Genomic DNA, 21,470 nt, shown 5'->3' with positions numbered 1-21,470 from the left:
GGTGGCATTCACAGCTAAAAAATTTCAAATCAGTCGATTTTTGGCAAATATGGATGATGTAACCCCTTATCAAAAATGCCAAAATCCGGAGATCCGGAAAACCCCACTTTTATTTCGGTTTTTTGATCAAAACCCTGGGAAATAATTATCAGATCTTGGAATGCCATACCTCACTGAATTCGTTATAAAATTTCCAATCGAGTGGCATTCACAGCTAAAAAATTTCAAATCAGTCGATTTTTGGCAAATATGGATGATGTAACCCCTTATCAAAAATGCCAAAATCCGGAGATCCGGAAAACCCCACTTTTATTTCGGTTTTTTTATTAAAACCCTGGGAAATAATTATCAGATCTTGGAATGCCATACCTCACTGAATTCGTTATAAAATTTCCAATCGAGTGGCATTCACAGCTAAAAAATTTCAAATCAGTCGATTTTTGGCAAATATGGATGATGTAACCCCTTATCAAAAATGCCAAAATCCGGAGATCCGGAAAACCCCACTTTTATTTCGGTTTTTTTATTAAAACCCTGGGAAATAATTATCAGATCTTGGAATGCCATACCTCACTGAATTCGTTATAAAATTTCCAATCGAGTGGCATTCACAGCTAAAAAATTTCAAATCAGTCGATTTTTGGCAAATATGGATGATGTAACCCCTTATCAAAAATGCCAAAATCCGGAGATCCGGAAAACCCCACTTTTATTTCGGTTTTTTTATTAAAACCCTGGGAAATAATTATCAGATCTTGGAATGCCATACCTCATTGAATTGGTTATAAAATTTCCTATCGAGTGGCATTCACAGCTAAAAAATTTCAAATCAGTCGATTTTTGGCAAATATGGATGATGTAACCCCTTATCAAAAATGCAAAAATCCGGAGATCCGGAAAACCCCACTTTTATTTCGGTTTTTTTATTAAAACCCTGGGAAATAATTATCAGATGTTGGAATGTCATACCTCACTGAATTCGGTTTAAAATTTCCAATCGGGTGGCATTCACAGCTAAAAATTTCAAATCAGTCGATTTTTCGCAAATATGGATGATGTAACCCCTTATCAAAAATGCCAAAATCCGGAGATCCGGAAAACCCGACTTTTATTTCGGTTTTTTTATTAAAACCCTGGGAAATAATTATCAGATCTTGGAATGCCATACCTCACTGAATTCGTTATAAAATTTCCAATCGGGTGGCATTCACAGCTAAAAATTTCAAATCAGTCGATTTTTGGCAAATATGGATGATGTAACCCCTTATCAAAAATGCCAAAATCCGGAGATCCGGAAAACCCCACTTTTATTTCGGTTTTTTTATTAAAACCCTGGGAAATAATTATCAGATCTTGGAATGCCATACCTCACTGAATTCGTTATAAAATTTCCAATCGAGTGGCATTCACAGCTAAAAATTTCAAATCAGTCGATTTTTCGCAAATATGGATGATGTAACCCCTTATCAAAAATGCCAAAATCCGGAGATCCGGAAAACCCCACTTTTATTTCGGTTTTTTTATTAAAACCCTGGGAAATAATTATCAGATCTTGGAATGCCATACCTCACTGAATTCGTTATAAAATTTCCAATCGAGTGGCATTCACAGCTAAAAAATTTCAAATCAGTCGATTTTTGGCAAATATGGATGATGTAACCCCTTATCAAAAATGCCAAAATCCGGAGATCCGGAAAACCCCACTTTTATTTCGGTTTTTTTATTAAAACCCTGTGAAATAATTATCAGATCTTGGAATGCCATACCTCATTGAATTGGTTATAAAATTTCCTATCGAGTGGCATTCACAGCTAAAAAATTTCAAATCAGTCGATTTTTGGCAAATATGGATGATGTAACCCCTTATCAAAAATGCCAAAATCCGGAGATCCGGAAAACCCCACTTTTATTTCGGTTTTTTTATTAAAACCCTGGGAAATAATTATCAGATCTTGGAATGCCATACCTCACTGAATTCGTTATAAAATTTCCAATCGAGTGGCATTCACAGCTAAAAAATTTCAAATCAGTCGATTTTTCGCAAATATGGATGATGTAACCCCTTATCAAAAATGCCAAAATCCGGAGATCCGGAAAACCCCACTTTTATTTCGGTTTTTTTATTAAAACCCTGGGAAATAATTATCAGACCTTGGAATGCCATACCTCACTGAATTCGTTATAAAATTTCCAATCGAGTGGCATTCACAGCTAAAAATTTCAAATCAGTCGATTTTTGGCAAATATGGATGATGTAACCCCTTATCAAAAATGCCAAAATCCGGAGATCCGGAAAACCCCACTTTTATTTCGGTTTTTTTATTAAAACCCTGGGAAATAATTATCAGATCTTGGAATGCCATACCTCACTGAATTCGTTATAAAATTTCCAATCGGGTGGCATTCACAGCTAAAAAATTTCAAATCAGTCGATTTTTGGCAAATATGGATGATGTAACCCCTTATCAAAAATGCCAAAATCCGGAGATCCGGAAAACCCCACTTTTATTTCGGTTTTTTTATTAAAACCCTGGGAAATAATTATCAGATCTTGGAATGCCATACCTCACTGAATTCGTTATAAAATTTCCAATCGAGTGGCATTCACAGCTAAAAAATTTCAAATCAGTCGATTTTTCGCAAATATGGATGATGTAACCCCTTATCAAAAATGCCAAAATCCGGAGATCCGGAAAACCCCACTTTTATTTCGGTTTTTTTATTAAAACCCTGGGAAATAATTATCAGATCTTGGAATGCCATACCTCATTGAATTGGTTATAAAATTTCCTATCGAGTGGCATTCACAGCTAAAAATTTCAAATCAGTCGATTTTTGGCAAATATGGATGATGTAACCCCTTATCAAAAATGCCAAAATCCGGAGATCCGGAAAACCCCACTTTTATTTCGGTTTTTTTATTAAAACCCTGGGAAATAATTATCAGATCTTGGAATGCCATACCTCACTGAATTCGTTATAAAATTTCCAATCGAGTGGCATTCACAGCTAAAAAATTTCAAATCAGTCGATTTTTCGCAAATATGGATGATGTAACCCCTTATCAAAAATGCCAAAATCCGGAGATCCGGAAAACCCCACTTTTATTTCGGTTTTTTTATTAAAACCCTGGGAAATAATTATCAGACCTTGGAATGCCATACCTCACTGAATTCGTTATAAAATTTCCAATCGAGTGGCATTCACAGCTAAAAAATTTCAAATCAGTCGATTTTTGGCAAATATGGATGATGTAACCCCTTATCAAAAATGCCAAAATCCGGAGATCCGGAAAACCCCACTTTTATTTCGGTTTTTTTATTAAAACCCTGGGAAATAATTATCAGATCTTGGAATGCCATACCTCACTGAATTCGTTATAAAATTTCCAATCGAGTGGCACCCTAAAACACAATCCCATTGAAAAACGAATTTTTGTTATGATATAAGATTATTTTTTATTTAAAACAATGTTTATTATAAATAAATAAAGATTGTACTTTTAAGATAAAATACATGCTATGTGCTTATATTTAGAAAGATCTTACCTTAATCTTATGCTAACTTATAATAATCATTTTATGTACGAAAAACTAAATTCATTTATTATTGATGTTTCAGGTATAAGGTAATGGCAGTATTATTATTAATAGCTAACTTATGAGTTCTTGTAGGTAAGCTCCTAATATATATCTTCGTTGAAGAGCTGGAGGGCTAGAACACGGCGACTGGTAAATCACGGATATCCTTGAAGACGACACTGAAGCTATGCCCAAATATCCATGGACACTTCCTTGACAATGCTGATCCTGATCTCCTTTCTGCGTTCCTTTATTTAATTAAGACATTTCGATTCATAAATTATATGTTTAAAAAATAAACAAATTTATACATACTATTTATGCAAAACTTTTACTGTGGGTTGGGACTTGTTAATTTAATAACTTTAATTTTGTGTTTATATTTCAACTTTTATTTCGGTTTTTTGATCAAGGCCCTGGGAAATAAGTGGCAAATGTTGGAATGCCATACCTCATTGAATTGGTTATAAAATTTCCTATCGAGTGGCATTCACAGCTAAAAAATTTCAAATCAGTCGATTTTTCGCAAATATGGATGATGTAACCCCTTATCAAAAATGCCAAAATCCGGAGATCCGGAAAACCCCACTTTTATTTCGGTTTTTTGATCAAAACCCTGGGAAATAATTATCAGATCTTGGAATGCCATACCTCACTGAATTCGTTATAAAATTTCCAATCGGGTGGCATTCACAGCTAAAAAATTTCAAATCGGTCGATTTTTCGCAAATATGGATGATGTAACCCCTTATCAAAAATGCCAAAATCCGGAGATCCGGAAAACCCCACTTTTATTTCGGTTTTTTTTATTAAAACCCTGGGAAATAATTATCAGATCTTGGAATGCCATACCTCATTGAATTCGTTATAAAATTTCCAATCGGGTGGCATTCACAGCTAAAAATTTCAAATCAGTCGATTTATTATTTCGGTTTTTTTTATTAAAACCCTGGGAAATAATTATCAGATCTTGGAATGCCATACCTCATTGAATTGGTTATAAAATTTCCTATCGAGTGGCATTCACAGCTAAAAAATTTCAAATCAGTCGATTTTTCGCAAATATGGATGATGTAACCCCTTATCAAAAATGCCAAAATCCGGAGATCCGGAAAAACCCACTTTTATTTCGGTTTTTTTATTAAAACCCTGGTAAATAATTGTCAGATGTTGGAATGCTATACCTCACTGAATTCGTTATAAAATTTCCAATCGGGTGGCATTCACAGCTAAAAAATTTCAAATCAGTCGATTTTTGGCAAATATGGATGATGTAACCCCTTATCAAAAATGCCAAAATCCGGAGATCCGGAAAACCCCACTTTTATTTCGGTTTTTTTTATTAAAACCCTGGGAAATAATTATCAGATCTTGGAATGCCATACCTCATTGAATTCGTTATAAAATTTCCTATCGAGTGGCATTCACAGCTAAAAAATTTCAAATCAGTCGATTTTTCGCAAATATGGATGATGTAACCCCTTATCAAAAATGCCAAAATCCGGAGATCCGGAAAACCCCACTTCTATTTCGGTTTTTTTATTAAAACCCTGGGAAATAATTATCAGATCTTGGAATGCCATACCTCACTGAATTCGTTATAAAATTTCCAATCGAGTGGCATTCACAGCTAAAAAATTTCAAATCAGTCGATTTTTGGCAAATATGGATGATGTAACCCCTTATCAAAAATGCCAAAATCCGGAGATCCGGAAAACCCCACTTTTATTTCGGTTTTTTTATCAGATCTTGGAATGCCATACCTCACTGAATTCGTTATAAAATTTCCAATCGAGTGGCACCCTAAAACACAATCCCATTGAAAAACGAATTTTTGTTATGATATAAGATTATTTTTTATTTAAAACAATGTTTATTATAAATAAATAAAGATTGTACTTTTAAGATAAAATACATGCTATGTGCTTATATTTAGAAAGATCTTACCTTAATCTTATGCTAACTTATAATAATCATTTTATGTACGAAAAACTAAATTCATTTATTATTGATGTTTCAGGTATAAGGTAATATATCTTCGTTGAAGAGCTGGAGGGCTAGAACACGGCGACTGGTAAATCACGGATATCCTTGAAGACGACACTGAAGCTATGCCCAAATATCCATGGACACTTCCTTGACAATGCTGATCCTGATCTCCTTTCTGCGTTCCTTTATTTAATTAAGACATTTCGATTCATAAATTATATGTTTAAAAAATAAACAAATTTATACATACTATTTATGCAAAACTTTTACTGTGGGTTGGGACTTGTTAATTTAATAACTTTAATTTTGTGTTTATATTTCAACTTTTATTTCGGTTTTTTGATCAAGGCCCTGGGAAATAAGTGGCAAATGTTGGAATGCCATACCTCATTGAATTGGTTATAAAATTTCCTATCGAGTGGCATTCACAGCTAAAAAATTTCAAATCAGTCGATTTTTCGCAAATATGGATGATGTAACCCCTTATCAAAAATGCCAAAATCCGGAGATCCGGAAAACCCCACTTTTATTTCGGTTTTTTGATCAAAACCCTGGGAAATAATTATCAGATCTTGGAATGCCATACCTCACTGAATTCGTTATAAAATTTCCAATCGGGTGGCATTCACAGCTAAAAAATTTCAAATCGGTCGATTTTTCGCAAATATGGATGATGTAACCCCTTATCAAAAATGCCAAAATCCGGAGATCCGGAAAAACCCCACTTTTATTTCGGTTTTTTTATTAAAACCCTGGGAAATAATTATCAGATCTTGGAATGCCATACCTCACTGAATTCGTTATAAAATTTCCAATCGAGTGGCATTCACAGCTAAAAAATTTCAAATCAGTCGATTTTTCGCAAATATGGATGATGTAACCCCTTATCAAAAATGCCAAAATCCGGAGATCCGGAAAACCCCACTTTTATTTCGGTTTTTTTATTAAAACCCTGTGAAATAATTATCAGATCTTGGAATGCCATACCTCATTGAATTCGTTATAAAATTTCCTATCGAGTGGCATTCACAGCTAAAAAATTTCAAATCAGTCGATTTTTCGCAAATATGGATGATGTAACCCCTTATCAAAAATGCCAAAATCCGGAGATCCGGAAAAACCCACTTTTATTTCGGTTTTTTTATTAAAACCCTGGGAAATAATTATCAGATCTTGGAATGCCATACCTCACTGAATTCGTTATAAAATTTCCAATCGGGTGGCATTCACAGCTAAAAAATTTCAAATCAGTCGATTTTTGGCAAAAATGGATGATGTAACTAACCCCTTATCAAAAATGCAAAAATCCGGAGATCCGGAAAACCCCACTTTTATTTCGGTTTTTTGATCAAAACCCTGGGAAATAATTATCAGATCTTGGAATGCCATACCTCACTGAATTCGTTATAAAATTTCCAATCGGGTGGCATTCACAGCTAAAAAATTTCAAATCGGTCGATTTTTCGCAAATATGGATGATGTAACCCCTTATCAAAAATGCCAAAATCCGGAGATCCGGAAAACCCCACTTTTATTTCGGTTTTTTTATTAAAACCCTGGGAAATAATTATCAGATCTTGGAATGCCATACCTCATTGAATTGGTTATAAAATTTCCTATCGAGTGGCATTCACAGCTAAAAATTTCAAATCAGTCGATTTTTCGCAAATATGGATGATGTAACCCCTTATCAAAAATGCCAAAATCCGGAGATCCGGAAAACCCCACTTTTATTTCGGTTTTTTTATTAAAACCCTGGGAAATAATTATCAGATGTTGGAATGTCATACCTCACTGAATTCGTTATAAAATTTCCAATCGGGTGGCATTCACAGCTAAAAAATTTCAAATCAGTCGATTTTTGGCAAATATGGATGATGTAACCCCTTATCAAAAATGCCAAAATCCGGAGATCCGGAAAACTCCACTTTTATTTCGGTTTTTTTTATTAAAACCCTGGGAAATAATTATCAGATCTTGGAATGCCATACCTCATTGAATTGGTTATAAAATTTCCTATCGAGTGGCATTCACAGCTAAAAATTTCAAATCAGTCGATTTTTCGCAAATATGGATGATGTAACCCCTTATCAAAAATGCCAAAATCCGGAGATCCGGAAAACCCCACTTCTATTTCGGTTTTTTTATTAAAACCCTGGGAAATAATTATCAGATCTTGGAATGCCATACCTCACTGAATTCGTTATAAAATTTCCAATCGAGTGGCATTCACAGCTAAAAATTTCAAATCAGTCGATTTTTCGCAAATATGGATGATGTAACCCCTTATCAAAAATGCCAAAATCCGGAGATCCGGAAAACCCCACTTTTATTTCGGTTTTTTGATCAAAACCCTGGGAAATAATTATCAGATCTTGGAATGCCATACCTCACTGAATTCGTTATAAAATTTCCAATCGGGTGGCATTCACAGCTAAAAAATTTCAAATCAGTCGATTTTTGGCAAATATGGATGATGTAACCCCTTATCAAAAATGCCAAAATCCGGAGATCCGGAAAAACCCACTTTTATTTCGGTTTTTTGATCAAAATCCTGGGAAATAATTATCAGATCTTGGAATGCCATACCTCACTGAATTCGTTATAAAATTTCCAATCGAGTGGCATTCACTGTTACAAAATTTAAAAATTATTCTCCCACCTGAAAACCCTAAAACACAATCCCATTGAAAAACGAATTTTTGTTATGATATAAGATTATTTTTTATTTAAAACAATGTTTATTATAAATAAATAAAGATTGTACTTTTAAGATAAAATACATGCTATGTGCTTATATTTAGAAAGATCTTACCTTAATCTTATGCTAACTTATAATAATCATTTTATGTACGAAAAACTAAATTCATTTATTATTGATGTTTCAGGTATAAGGTAATGGCAGTATTATTATTAATAGCTAACTTATGAGTTCTTGTAGGTAAGCTCCTAATATATATCTTCGTTGAAGAGCTGGAGGGCTAGAACACGGCGACTGGTAAATCACGGATATCCTTGAAGACGACACTGAAGCTATGCCCAAATATCCATGGACACTTCCTTGACAATGCTGATCCTGATCTCCTTTCTGCGTTCCTTTATTTAATTAAGACATTTCGATTCATAAATTATATGTTTAAAAAATAAACAAATTTATACATACTATTTATGCAAAACTTTTACTGTGGGTTGGGACTTGTTAATTTAATAACTTTAATTTTGTGTTTATATTTCAACTTTTATTTCGGTTTTTTGATCAAAGCCCTGGGATATAAGTGGCAAATGTTGGAATGCCATACCTCATTGAATTGGTTATAAAATTTCCTATCGAGTGGCATTCACAGCTAAAAAATTTTGGGACTTGCTAATTTAATAACTTTAATTTTGTGTTTATATTTCAACTTTTATTTCGGTTTTTTGATCAAGGCCCTGGGAAATAAGTGGCAAATGTTGGAATGCCATACCTCATTGAATTCGTTATAAAATTTCCAATCGAGTGGCATTCACAGCTAAAAAATTTCAAATCAGTCGATTTTTGGCAAAAATGGATGATGTAACCCCTTATCAAAAATGCCAAAATCCGGAGATCCGGAAAACCCCACTTTTATTTCGGTTTTTTTATTAAAACCCTGGGAAATAATTATCAGATCTTGGAATGCCATACCTCACTGAATTCGTTATAAAATTTCCAATCGAGTGGCATTCACAGCTAAAAAATTTCAAATCAGTCGATTTTTGGCAAATATGGATGATGTAACCCCTTATCAAAAATGCCAAAATCCGGAGATCCGGAAAACCCCACTTTTATTTCGGTTTTTTGATCAAAACCCTGGGAAATAATTATCAGATCTTGGAATGCCATACCTCACTGAATTCGTTATAAAATTTCCAATCGGGTGGCATTCACAGCTAAAAAATTTCAAATCAGTCGATTTTTGGCAAATATGGATGATGTAACCCCTTATAAAAAATATCAAAATCCGGAGATCCGGAAAAACCCACATTTATTTCGGTTTTTTGATCAAAACCCTGGGAAATAATTATCAGATCTTGGAATGCCATACCTCACTGAATTCGTTATAAAATTTCCAATCGAGTGGCATTCACTGTTACAAAATTTAAAAATTATTCTCCCACCTGAAAACCCTAAAACACAATCCCATTGAAAAACGAATTTTTGTTATGATATAAGATTATTTTTTATTTAAAACAATGTTTATTATAAATAAATAAAGATTTTACTTTTAAGATAAAATACATGCTATGTGCTTATATTTAGAAAGATCTTACCTTAATCTTATGCTAACTTATAATAATCATTTTATGTACGAAAAACTAAATTCATTTATTATTGATGTTTCAGGTATAAGGTAATGGCAGTATTATTATTAATAGCTAACTTATGAGTTCTTGTAGGTAAGCTCCTAATATATATCTTCGTTGAAGAGCTGGAGGGCTAGAACACGGCGACTGGTAAATCACGGATATCCTTGAAGACGACACTGAAGCTATGCCCAAATATCCATGGACACTTCCTTGACAATGCTGATCCTGATCTCCTTTCTGCGTTCCTTTATTTAATTAAGACATTTCGATTCATAAATTATATGTTTAAAAAATAAACAAATTTATACATACTATTTATGCAAAACTTTTACTGTGGGTTGGGACTTGTTAATTTAATAACTTTAATTTTGTGTTTATATTTCAACTTTTATTTCGGTTTTTTGATTAAGGCCCTGGGAAATAAGTGGCAAATGTTGGAATGCCATACCTCATTGAATTCGTTATAAAATTTCCTATCGAGTGGCATTCACAGCTAAAAAATTTCAAATCAGTCGATTTTTCGCAAATATGGATGATGTAACCCCTTATCAAAAATGCCAAAATCCGGAGATCCGGAAAAACCCACTTTTATTTCGGTTTTTTGATCAAAACCCTGGTAAATAATTGTCAGATGTTGGAATGCTATACCTCACTGAATTCGTTATAAAATTTCCAATCGGGTGGCATTCACAGCTAAAAAATTTTAAATCATTCGATTTTTGGCAAATATGGATGATGTAACCCCTTACCAAAAATGCAAAAATCCGGAGATCCGGAAAAACCCACTTTTATTTCGGTTTTTTGATCAAAACCCTGGGAAATAATTGTCAGACGTTGGAATGCCATACCTCACTGAATTCGTTATAAAATTTCCTATCGGGTGGCATTCACAGCTAAAAAATTTTAAATGAGTCGATTTTTGGCAAATATGGATGATGTAACCCCTTACCAAAAATGCAAAAATCCGGAGATCCGGAAAAACCCATTTTATTTCGGTTTTTTGATCAAAACCCTGGTAAATAATTGTCAGATGTTGGAATGCTATACCTCACTGAATTCGTTATAAAATTTCCAATCGGGTGGCATTCACAGCTAAAAAATTTCAAATCAGTCGATTTTTGGCAAATATGGATGATGTAACCCCTTATCAAAAATGCCAAAATCCGGAGATCCGGAAAAACCCACTTTTATTTCGGTTTTTTGATCAAAACCCTGGGAAATAATTCTCAGATGTTGGAATGCCATACCTCACTGAATTCGTTATAAAATTTCCAATCGGGTGGCATTCACAGCTAAAAAATTTCAAATCAGTCGATTTTTGGCAAATATGGATGATGTAACCCCTTATCAAAAATGCCAAAATCCGGAGATCCGGAAAAACCCACTTTTATTTCGGTTTTTTGATCAAAACCCTGGGAAATAATTGTCAGATGTTGGAATGCCATACCTCACTGAATTCGTTATAAAATTTCCAATCGGGTGGCATTCACAGCTAAAAAATTTCAAATCAGTCGATTTTTGGCAAATATGGATGATGTAACCCCTTATATTAAAGGTCAAAATCCGGAGATCCGGAAAAATCAACTTTTATATCGGTTTTTCGATCAAAACCCTTGGAAACATTTTTATTTTACTCGCAGCATTGTCTCTGGGAATTCTACAGTATTTTTTCTCGTGGAATTCGACAAGATTTTTACTCGGGGAATTCTACAAGATTTTTACTCGGGGAATTCTACAAGAGTTTTACACAGGACAAACTCGACCGCTAGGTGGCTCGTCATTGTTCGCCACCCTTCGCATAAATGGCGAGAGCTGAAATAGGAAAGTCAAACACATTTTCAATTCACGTATTTTTATTTATAACTTTATCTGATTCCTTGCACAATATTTGCGTCCTTACTAGACATTTACTACGCGCTTAGTTAACTATTGTAAGTTTAGTTTAAAAAAAGGTTATCGACCACTTCCTATGGCTTTTGGTTTCGTACGTAAAATGTAAATGCCGCCTACAGTGAAGCTCGCTAGATGGAATAATACATAGCAATTGAAAATCAACGCGTAACTCTTGGCTACCATCTGGATATAATATGTACGTTTTAGTCTTGAATAAAACAGTATTTAATCATAGTTATGTACACATTCTGCAGGATGCGATATGGAATTGTACGGTACAGTATTTACACAGTCGCTGTGAAGAATGCGTCCGTTATAAATAGAAGGCACTATGCATATTTGCATTAAGGACTAACCTCTAGGGACTAACGCTATATATTTTGTGTGATATCGGTAGTTTGGAAACTGATATTTGTAAGTACTACAAGCTGGCATTGTCCAACAAATAGGATATGTTGTCGTTTTGATAAAAAGAACACATCTAAACGTAATTTGGCATAAGGTTTGCAACGCTCCTCGTCTAAAAATTAAGCAACACAAGACTGTCCCTAAATCGTACGAAAATAATTTAAATCAAAATTTTGGTTCGCCATTTAAAGAGATATTTAGGTAGGTATAGGAAATTATAAATGGGAGTACTCGGGGTCACAGGCGAAACAAAGGCTATCACCAAATGCTTTCCAACTCAGACTTAGTCTAGGGCTTACTCACTAAAACATATATTTGGAATGAGGCTTTCGCAGAGCCATTTGATGACATTTGTAAAATTCATAAATAATCCGGACATCTTTCGCCTGTCGTTGGCCATGGGAATAAGTCAAGTACACAGAGACAAGGTTCACACTTTCCGTAAATTGTGCTAAATGTTTACAAATTTAAATGCAAAATTGCGCTACGACTTCGTTTTGTTGGCCAGCAATTGTCCTTGGGCCTGGCTCCATTAACCTAATCCTAAGTGCTCCGACTTAGGTCTAGAAAACTTATCAACTTATAGCTACTGTACAGCAGTCGTTATCTTTTCAGTGTCTGTTTGTCTAGTCTGTGGGTGTGTGGTACTTAGGGCTAAGTAACGTCTATTCTGTTGTTTGGAAACATATAAATTTTAATAATATTTATATAGCATGGCAAGTAATGCTGCTGCTACAATCCACTCGTTCCCCTCGTCCTCCTCCTCCTCCTCCTCCCACTCCCTATTGCACATGCCTCGGGGGAATCTAACTACTCCAACTCCTGCCGCCACCTCATGTCCTGTCTGCGCTTCCTTTTCTGGTCCTGCCGCTATGCATGTGGTTGTTGGTGCCGCCGCGAAGTGGGCAACAGGAGGTTGCCCCTCGCATAGAAGTAGCCTCACAACTTGGAACTGTCGTAGTTCTCGAGGGTCCACTGTTGGCGGCCGAGGCTGGTGTTGCACTCCTCCATCAGCAGCTTGTCCTTGCTCTCGCTGATGGCCAGGCACTTGCCGGAGGTGCCGTGGTGCAGCTGCTTTGTGTTCTCGCGGAAAGTCCAGAACTGAAACGAGGATAGGATTGGGTTAGTCTAATTGTCACCTTCAAGGCAGTTACATCCCTAACAAAACAATTTGGTATATTATTCAGTCTATTCATCTTTCAAATGAATTAAAATCGAATATTCATTCCATGAGAGAAAATAATGTGTGATTGGGTGGTAAATTTAAACCTAAAAAGATATTTTGCAAGATTTTCTTAAACTGGTTTAATTTTGAGGTATTAATCTTTGGCATCAGACAATTTTAATTCGGAAATCTGCTTAAAAGTTGGGTTATATTTAAGGCACATGTCCCTGGGATTTTAAAAGTAAATTCTCATATTCTACAAAACTAAAACAATTTTAACGCATTATAAATATTTAAAAGCACCTTTTCATAGTGTTTCTCAGAGCTTAAATTCCCCCTATTCTTTTGCCCCTATGAACATATTTCATCCACTCACCTGATTTCCTTTGCCGCCGTGGCAGGAAAAGAGCGTCACATCCTTGCCGGCATAATCGAGACAGGAGTCGTCGCGTCGAATTTCGCCCGCCTTGCTCAGCATCCAGTACTGGGAAAAGCGAGGGAAGGACATTAATATAAATTGTAAGGGCGGGGAATGCGTTTGCCAGTTGCCAAAAGTTTTTCCAGGGCTACAATCGCACAACTTATTACACACTAATGTTTAATTCAATTAAATGCCAAAAAGCAGCTCGGTTTTGTGCTTGTGTGTTTGCGTGTGTATATCCTTGCCTCTGTCTGTGTGTAAGTGTGTGTAAGAGTGTGTGGGGGTGGGCGCGTCTGTGTGAGTCTGGATTTTGTCTGAGACTCGATGGCCATGATTATTTATAATTTAAAACACGTTGCCAATGCCAGATGGCCTGTGCTCGGTTCAGATTCTGCTGGTGACTGAAATTGCCTTTGTTTGCCCTGCTCCTGCCACGCCCCCTGCCTAGCCGGCCCGCCCCTTTGCGCTGTCAGGTCGTGACCAGCCGCCATTTTGTGTTACCATTTCCGCTTCCGCACCGCCAGCCGGATGGCCCCATCTTTATTTTGTTTATAATGATGCCAGGACTGGAATAATGATGAGATTGGTCAGCGCAGGGCTTGTACCATGAATAATTACTGTTATTGTATGACCGGTTCAATAAAGGCAGTTTCGAGGACTCCTGGTTCCGCGTTCAATTCCAATTGTTAAAGCGAATAAAAATAAAAGAGTCGACCAGAATGTATGACCTGTTTTGTTACTGATTTTATAATGATAGTATTTTTTTTCCTAGATTGCAAAGAGAGATTTATCAAAATACACTCTTAGTTATGATTCATTGGTCGATATTTGGTATTAAGAAACTTAATAATGTGAATGCCCAGTCAAATAATAACGTTTCCCATTAAATATCCCTTTGCTTTAAGCTCTGTCTTTCACCGGTCGCCCAAGGACGTTTTCCTTTGCACCGATTATACATCGTGTTCATCCTCCCCTATTGCTTAGGTTTACTACCCCACTGCCCCCCTCTCGACTGTCGTCCTTGGCGGTCTCAATTTGCATTTCTTTTATCACCGTTTTCCCTTTTCCCTGCGCTCGTATTGCGTTTTCTGTGTGAGCGCGAGATGCGTTTTTAATTACGTTTTTTTACCACTCTCCAGTTTTTATCTAGTGTATTTTTTATGTAGCTTCATTTTTTGTTTCGCCCACTGAACAAATTTGTTTGCGGGGTGGGCAAAAATATTTTTGCTAGCCTAGACGCGTTTTTTTCCGCATGAGGGGAATACTTTCATTATGTGGACAGTACCCTCTCTTGCCTCCCACTTTTCGGTGGAGCTGTCCTTTGACGTGGCAGTCGAAAGCGTTTTATTTCCCCTTTTGCCATTTGGCTGGGTTCCCTTGCTAAATTTTACGATGTGCGAAATTAAAATTTGCGTGTAAAAAAGCGAAAACGCAGCTCTTTCTGCGCTTATGTGTCTGACTGGCAAATGTTGATTATTTTAGCCGCATTTCCGAGAGCAAACAAACATTTGGAGGAATCTTTTTTCCTACTTTTCCCCCCTTTAAATGTGGCTTCTATTTTGTAGCATTGTGTGTATGGGCGCTGCTTCGGGCAGTGGGCGTGGCAGTTGTCTGTCTGGGGCGATTTTAGAGCAAGCGGAACGAGGTCAACACAACACTTCCCCCTTTTAAATGTTGAATATACAATATTCTCACACATCCGCAGTGAATCTGTGTGAGCGTAGAAGTAAGTCAGCTTGTTCTTAATACCCATTATTCGTAAGAAACAAGGGTGTGTTATGTAAGTGAAAATAAATGTACCTACAGAGCCTTCTGTTCTTAAACACATTTTTTCCCATTTTTAAGCAACTTGACATACTTAAAAATCGTTACCCATTTACAAAACATGGTAGTATAGGGTATCGCGAGGTCGTGGCCCTCAAGGATAGGATATTTTCAAGTTTTGGTGTCAGTTTGTGTGTCTGTGAGGATTCCATTGTTGCAGTTCATTTACTTGCATTTGTGTTGTTTGTACTTCCATTGTAGTTCAACATACTTGTAACTAAAGTTTTTTTGTGGGACTTTTTGAGGTATCGGTATTGTAAATGTGGTTGTTTTTTTTCGAATAGCTGAATGCAGAAAAAACAGGAAAGCTGAAGCCAAAGCCAAAGCCATGTAAATGATTTATCATTTGGCATTGTATTTTTGATTGCGTTTTAATTAATTTTCGTGACATGACATAAATCGACCCCGAAATCCTCAAAAATATGCAATTCTGTGTGTTTGTGTGAGTAAGAATTGTAACGAGTGTGTGTGTGTGTGTGTTCTGTTGGCGCGCTTGTATGCATCCTGTAAAACTGTTAAATTGTCAATGCAATTTCGGCTGGCAACTCTTATTGATAAATACTTTCACTTATGCAAGGAAAATAAATTGAATATGAATTGTTTGCCCGTGAGCAATAAATCGAAATTATTTATGTACTCTACAGATAATTGTTATTGTAGCCACAAACTCCGTCAAAATTAGTGCTCAAAACCGCAGGACTTTCACAAGGGTAGCAATTAACAACGACAAAAATATTATTGTTGTCAATTTTTGTAACGGGGGATCCACTTTGGAAAAACACCTTTTTAGAAGAGGACTTCCCAGCAAGCACCAAAAATCAATAACAAAATACGGGGACAAGTTTTTATAAACTAACAAAAGGGGGGAAATTAGTTGAAGAGTTAAGTTATTTAATTAAAAAGAACGTTTTAAGTAGAAAAGTTTAGCATTACGAGAAGTGAAAGTTAAGAATCATCTGCAGATGATGATTTATGCAAAAGATCTACAGTTAGGACAACTTAAATTAAAAATTGGTAGTGCAAAAAAGTTTCAAAAAGTTGAGTGCCTAGCTGATTGTGTGTAAATGATTGCTTTGATGAAGTCGCTTTAAAGCAAACCTTCTTCGAAAAGAAAAGTATTGTATTTAAGGAAGTTATTTTAAGGTCTTTCTAAAATAGTTTAGATGAAAATGTTTTAACTTTAGGCATCCTCCGATCAAAGTTCCTGAACCTTATGGTAAATTGGTTAAGCGATGATGATGTTATGTGATGTAATTTAAAGGAGTATTGTCTGGTGTGAAACTGGGTTTGGGTTTAGTCTAAAGTTAATAAAGCAAGCGGAAAATTAACAAAAAGATAACAATACAATTAAAACGAATTGCAAAAAGCGTCAAATCAAAAACAGGAATGAAGACAAAACCGAAGCAGAAGTATTTCCCCCAAGCAACGATATCGAGAAACGGGGAATCAGGGACTCTGAATCGCCGCCTCCTCCTTTCGGAGTTCCGAGTTCCGAGGATGTGGACATGGAGGTGGATACCTGATTTCCTCCTTGGCCGTGGCACTCATAAACGGAGACCGGCGCCTCCTCTTCGGATTTCTCTTTCGCATCCAGGCACATGCCGCTGGGCATGTTGGCGATCTGCAATTTAAGGGCACTATATAGCGGAGCCATCTAACAGCTGGTCAAGGAGGGAGTCTGAGGGGAGTGTGACACCCAATCGCCCGAGAGAGTTTAGTTTAGTTTTGGGACACAGATTGAATAGTTTAGTAGTAGCGGAGAGAGTGGAGAAGGGGAGAGGGTCGCCGTCCGAAGACGCTGTTGTTCCTGGCGCGGTTTGCTTGTGACTGGACGGAGTTTGTGGCGGTCGCAGGGCTGCCGAGATGGGCTAACAAACCTGGTTTCCTCCCTGCCGGTGGCAGGGGTACGTGCCCACGGCCTTCTTCTGGTGCTTCTTGCCAGCAGGTGCGTCCAGGCAGGTGCGACCGCCATAACCTAGGTTTCTTATCTGCGGATTGGATAGTGTTTACGGGTGGCCGTTTGTTTTCGTTAGGTTTGGATTAGATTTGGGGGATGGTGTTGCCTTGCTCCGGGGCTTGGAATGTTGGGTTAGTATTGTTATGCAACTCGGGACACTTACCTCGCCTTGGGCCACCGAATCGCCGGGAATAAAGAGTTCGGGGTAAATGTTGTCCAGATACCACTTGAAGCTCTTGCACTTCAGATCGTCACTGGGTGGAAAAGAAAGGGTGTTATTTTGGGTTTTTACAATGGCAAAATGGTTTTGTTTTTCAAATTATAAATATAATTCAATGTCGCAATCATTGCTATGACCTCTTTGTGTAATGGCGCTAAGAACAATCTTATTTTAAGTAGTAATGGATCACCAATCGTTGCTTTGGATCAAATTAATTTTCTATGCAAATTCGTAAATTAAAATCACTTTTGAATGCCAAACCCTCAATGTCACAAACAGAATAAGAGAGTTTTCTTGGACAATGCCATATGCAAATACCAAATCCACTCACCGTAGCTTCCTGCGATCGCTGACATCGCCCCAGTCGCCCTTGTCGTTTCCGATGCGGTGGTAGTAGTACTGCGAGTAGTCATCCATCCAAACCTCGGCCAGCCGCACGGAGTTCTTCTTCAGCACATTCACGCCCGAACGCCACTGCAATCGAAGGAGTAGAAGGGAACCGGAATGGAATGGCCATGAGTGGGTGGTTGGGCGGAGTGAGGAAAAGCGCAATCAGTGGACGGCCAGTGTGGACGGTGCCGGAGTCAATGGAAATATTTGGTCAGCAAACAGAGTCGAAGGACGGAGGATGGGGGTTGCGGGGTTTGCGGGGTCGGGTGGATCGAGTGGAGTGGACAACAAAGCCTAATTACCTGAATGAGTAGCTTTTGCTTAGTGGCATTAGGTGGCTCCGGCAGCCAGTTCTCGGTCCTTTTGCGGTTGTTCCTGGCCATCTGTCTTGGCCCCTTTGCCTTTTCCCCCATGAAAGCCGGAACAATGTCCGCCCGTTGTGTGTCTTGTTTTGTGTTTATGCGTTCACCGTACAGGTGTCTGTGGGCCTTGCTGCACTCTCGCACAGCAGGACCATTCCTGGCCCGGAACTCGGAGCTCGAATGTGGGCCCAATGTTTGCTCCTGACATTTATTGAAATCGCCAGCTAGGGCCGTAAATTCTGGGGCTCTTCGCAATCGATAACTGCGCGATAAATGCAGCAATCTGTTGCGATTCCTTTGAACTCCTATTGCATTCTGTGATTTTGTTGCCTAGAGACAAGCCTATTGAATTGTTCAGCATTGCTTGATGTTTGAGTGAGCATTATTAATTTAATGAGACTTCAATTTGGCTACATTTGGAATAAGGTTGCTCAAATTTAGCCATCCAATTCTATATGATTTCGAGCTTTCAATATAATTCAAATGTATTGTTTCTGCCTGTAATTAATTGATACTTTATGGTTGCCTTGATGTATAAAATGTTAATAAAAGGTGTAAAATAAAGCGCTAACAATTGATTTTGATTTTAACAATACAAATATGTCAATAATTTAAGTCAAAACAGACGAATGGATCTTTAAAAATGAATTCGAATCAATTTATGCCCATAAATATTAAAATAGTGGGATTTTATAATCAATAAATCATCCTCAACTTTAATTCTTTTTTATTGCTTCTTTTCTATTGACTTTTCCCTCAGTAGTAAGGTCATGCTGTATTTCTTCTTATTTTCGCTACTAGTGATTATCCTGGGGATAACCAACTCCCCTGGGATTTGGCACATTCCCAATTGGTTATTTCCACTCCAGGAGTATTGTGTGTGCTACGCCATTGACATCAAAACAGTTGCCAAACTTTTGTCAAGCGTAAACAGTTGATAATTGAAGCTGGCCCGAAATGGAAGATCTGGGGGAATAAAGGATGGTTTTTGTGGGGGAGGGGAGGAAAAGGGGGACTTCGCAAACACACACACACACCATCACAATCACCATCGCCATGTTGCAAAGACAGCCGCAATGCATGTTCATGTCAGTGGAGATGTGTGAGTCCATGTCTGTGCCATGTGTGCCATGTTGCTGCTCTGCGGCTGCCATTCGGCAAAGGAGAGGGTAAGGGGTAGGGGAACGGGGAGCGGGCCCCAGGATTGGGCCACTGTTGACCAAACACGAAGCTCTGGACCGGACTGGTAACTGGTCCTGAGGCTGCCCACACATGTTGGCTAAGAGCTTTAGATTCCAGCCAGACCCCATGCCCATCCCATTCCCTAATGAGCAATGGGGTCCATCGGAATTGGTTGCTCGTCTGTCCGCAATGATTTGCCATTTTCCGTTCGGGTTTCTTTTCAATAATTGATCGATGGCACTCACCTTGTACGGCGAGCGTTTCCGGAAGATGTGGCCCACGTGTGAGCAGGGGACTATCTCCAGGGTGCCGCCGCACATCCAGGTCTTGAAGGACAGCTCCAGATTCTCGCCGCCCCAGATATCGAATCCGGAATCGTAGGTGCCCAGTCTATCGAAGAATTCCCTGTCGATGGAGAAGAGTCCTCCGGCCATCGTGGGTGAATAGACGGGTTCGGCGGTGCTCTGGAAAATGGAAAATGGAAAAACAAGCGTGAGAGCAATTTCATTTGGCTAATTGATACTCGGCTGCGATGAACCAGAGATAAACACTGAGCAGGAAGTGCCACAAGTGGCAGAGCACCTGAGCAAACTTTTCGCAGCCAGCCACCCAATCTCTTCATCTGTTTGGAGAGCAGAAAGTTTGCCCCCCTGCCTTTTTTTTTTGGTTACTTTCAACAACTTGCCACAAAATACTTGAGGCTACGTTTTATTTAGTACAACATTTTCATTGCTCGTTCTTCTAAGGGCTATCTCTTTCACACTTTCCATTTGCTTTCGCAGCTGAAAATGTTGCTGTAATTGAATATTTGGTTCAGGGCCCTTGATTTCGTTTTTGGTAGTATTTAATTGGAGAATTTCATTCTATTTTGCAGTGCAATTTAATGTCTGGTATCTCTGCGTTTGCCTGAATTTGTATTTCGGCTTGTGTTGTATTTGCACTTGTATTTATGCCGGCAGGCAGCTGTTATAAAATAATTAAAAATAAATAAAGTTTTCCTCTTGTTTTTTATTGTGTTTTGCTCATTTTTGAGCAAATAAAATGAAAAGTTGTAATGGAAAGTTACAAATAAAAAAAAAAGTTACTCTGACTATGATATTGGTATACGGTTTCAGGATTTTCCTGAAGTATTTGCGCGGAAAAGCTTAATATTATTATATTTTTGAGTTAGTTACGGTTTCATTAAAGATTATTATCGGAGAATTTAATAAAAAATCCACCCATTTTCATTCATTATGTACTGGTACAATAAAGATATTTAACAAGGGTATTAATTGTGGCGAAATCGTTAATAATTAAGGGGAAATATGCATTTTGGTTCACTTAATATATTTATTGTGATTGCATTTCATGTAATGGATTGCTCGCTGGGGACACATCATAATAATTTCCGTTATTACGAAACAATGCGAAATATGCGACTGAGGTCGCAGCCAGTAATTATTGCGTATACGCAACGTGGCAAGGGCCAAAAGAATGCATTCATGAGGGGGGCTAAACCAACAGATACAATTGCAGGTCAAGTAATTGAGTTTCATGAGCGAAAAAAACGCTCACAAACGTAAAACGGAAAATGGCAAAATAAATGAAATTGTCACTGTTAAGGCCCAAAGGGAAAAGGCGGGTGGGAAAGCGGCTAAAGCGGAAAAAGCGATGCCACGATGAGTGGAAGACAACTAAAAACGTGTAACTTAAAGTCAACAAGAAGTACGGGATCCAAAAAAATATCCGGCTGCCGGACAACAAAGTGAA

General features: G+C 37.5%; 1 protein-coding gene across 4 annotated transcripts in view; it reads right to left on the bottom strand.

Moving 5' to 3' along the window:
• Positions 1-11,731: 11,731 nt before the first annotated feature.
• LOC108051239 (putative polypeptide N-acetylgalactosaminyltransferase 9) overlaps positions 11,732-21,470 on the bottom strand; it is a 60,881-nt gene continuing 51,142 nt past the window's right edge. For 2 of the 4 annotated variants that reach the window (XM_017133261.2, XM_017133262.2), the window contains 6 exons: positions 19,964-20,182; positions 18,116-18,258; positions 17,728-17,818; positions 17,485-17,595; positions 13,739-13,846; positions 11,732-13,298 (listed from right to left, as the gene is read on the bottom strand). In XM_017133261.2, coding sequence (XP_016988750.1) covers positions 13,137-13,298; positions 13,739-13,846; positions 17,485-17,595; positions 17,728-17,818; positions 18,116-18,258; positions 19,964-20,182 — 834 coding nt within the window. In that variant the 3' untranslated portion in view covers positions 11,732-13,136. Of the gene's footprint in view, positions 13,299-13,738; positions 13,847-17,126; positions 17,229-17,484; positions 17,596-17,727; positions 17,819-18,115; positions 18,259-19,963; positions 20,183-21,470 lie in introns of all 4 variants that reach the window. The other 2 variants (XM_017133263.2, XM_017133264.2) reach the window with 2 other exon arrangements.

Source organism: Drosophila rhopaloa, unplaced genomic scaffold (assembly GCF_018152115.1).
Source record: "Drosophila rhopaloa isolate 14029-0021.01 unplaced genomic scaffold, ASM1815211v1 contig_115, whole genome shotgun sequence".
Classification (NCBI taxonomy): Eukaryota; Metazoa; Arthropoda; class Insecta; order Diptera; family Drosophilidae; genus Drosophila; species Drosophila rhopaloa.
The sequence above is the reverse complement of the archived record's forward strand: the minus strand, read 5'-3'. Positions and strand labels throughout refer to the sequence as shown.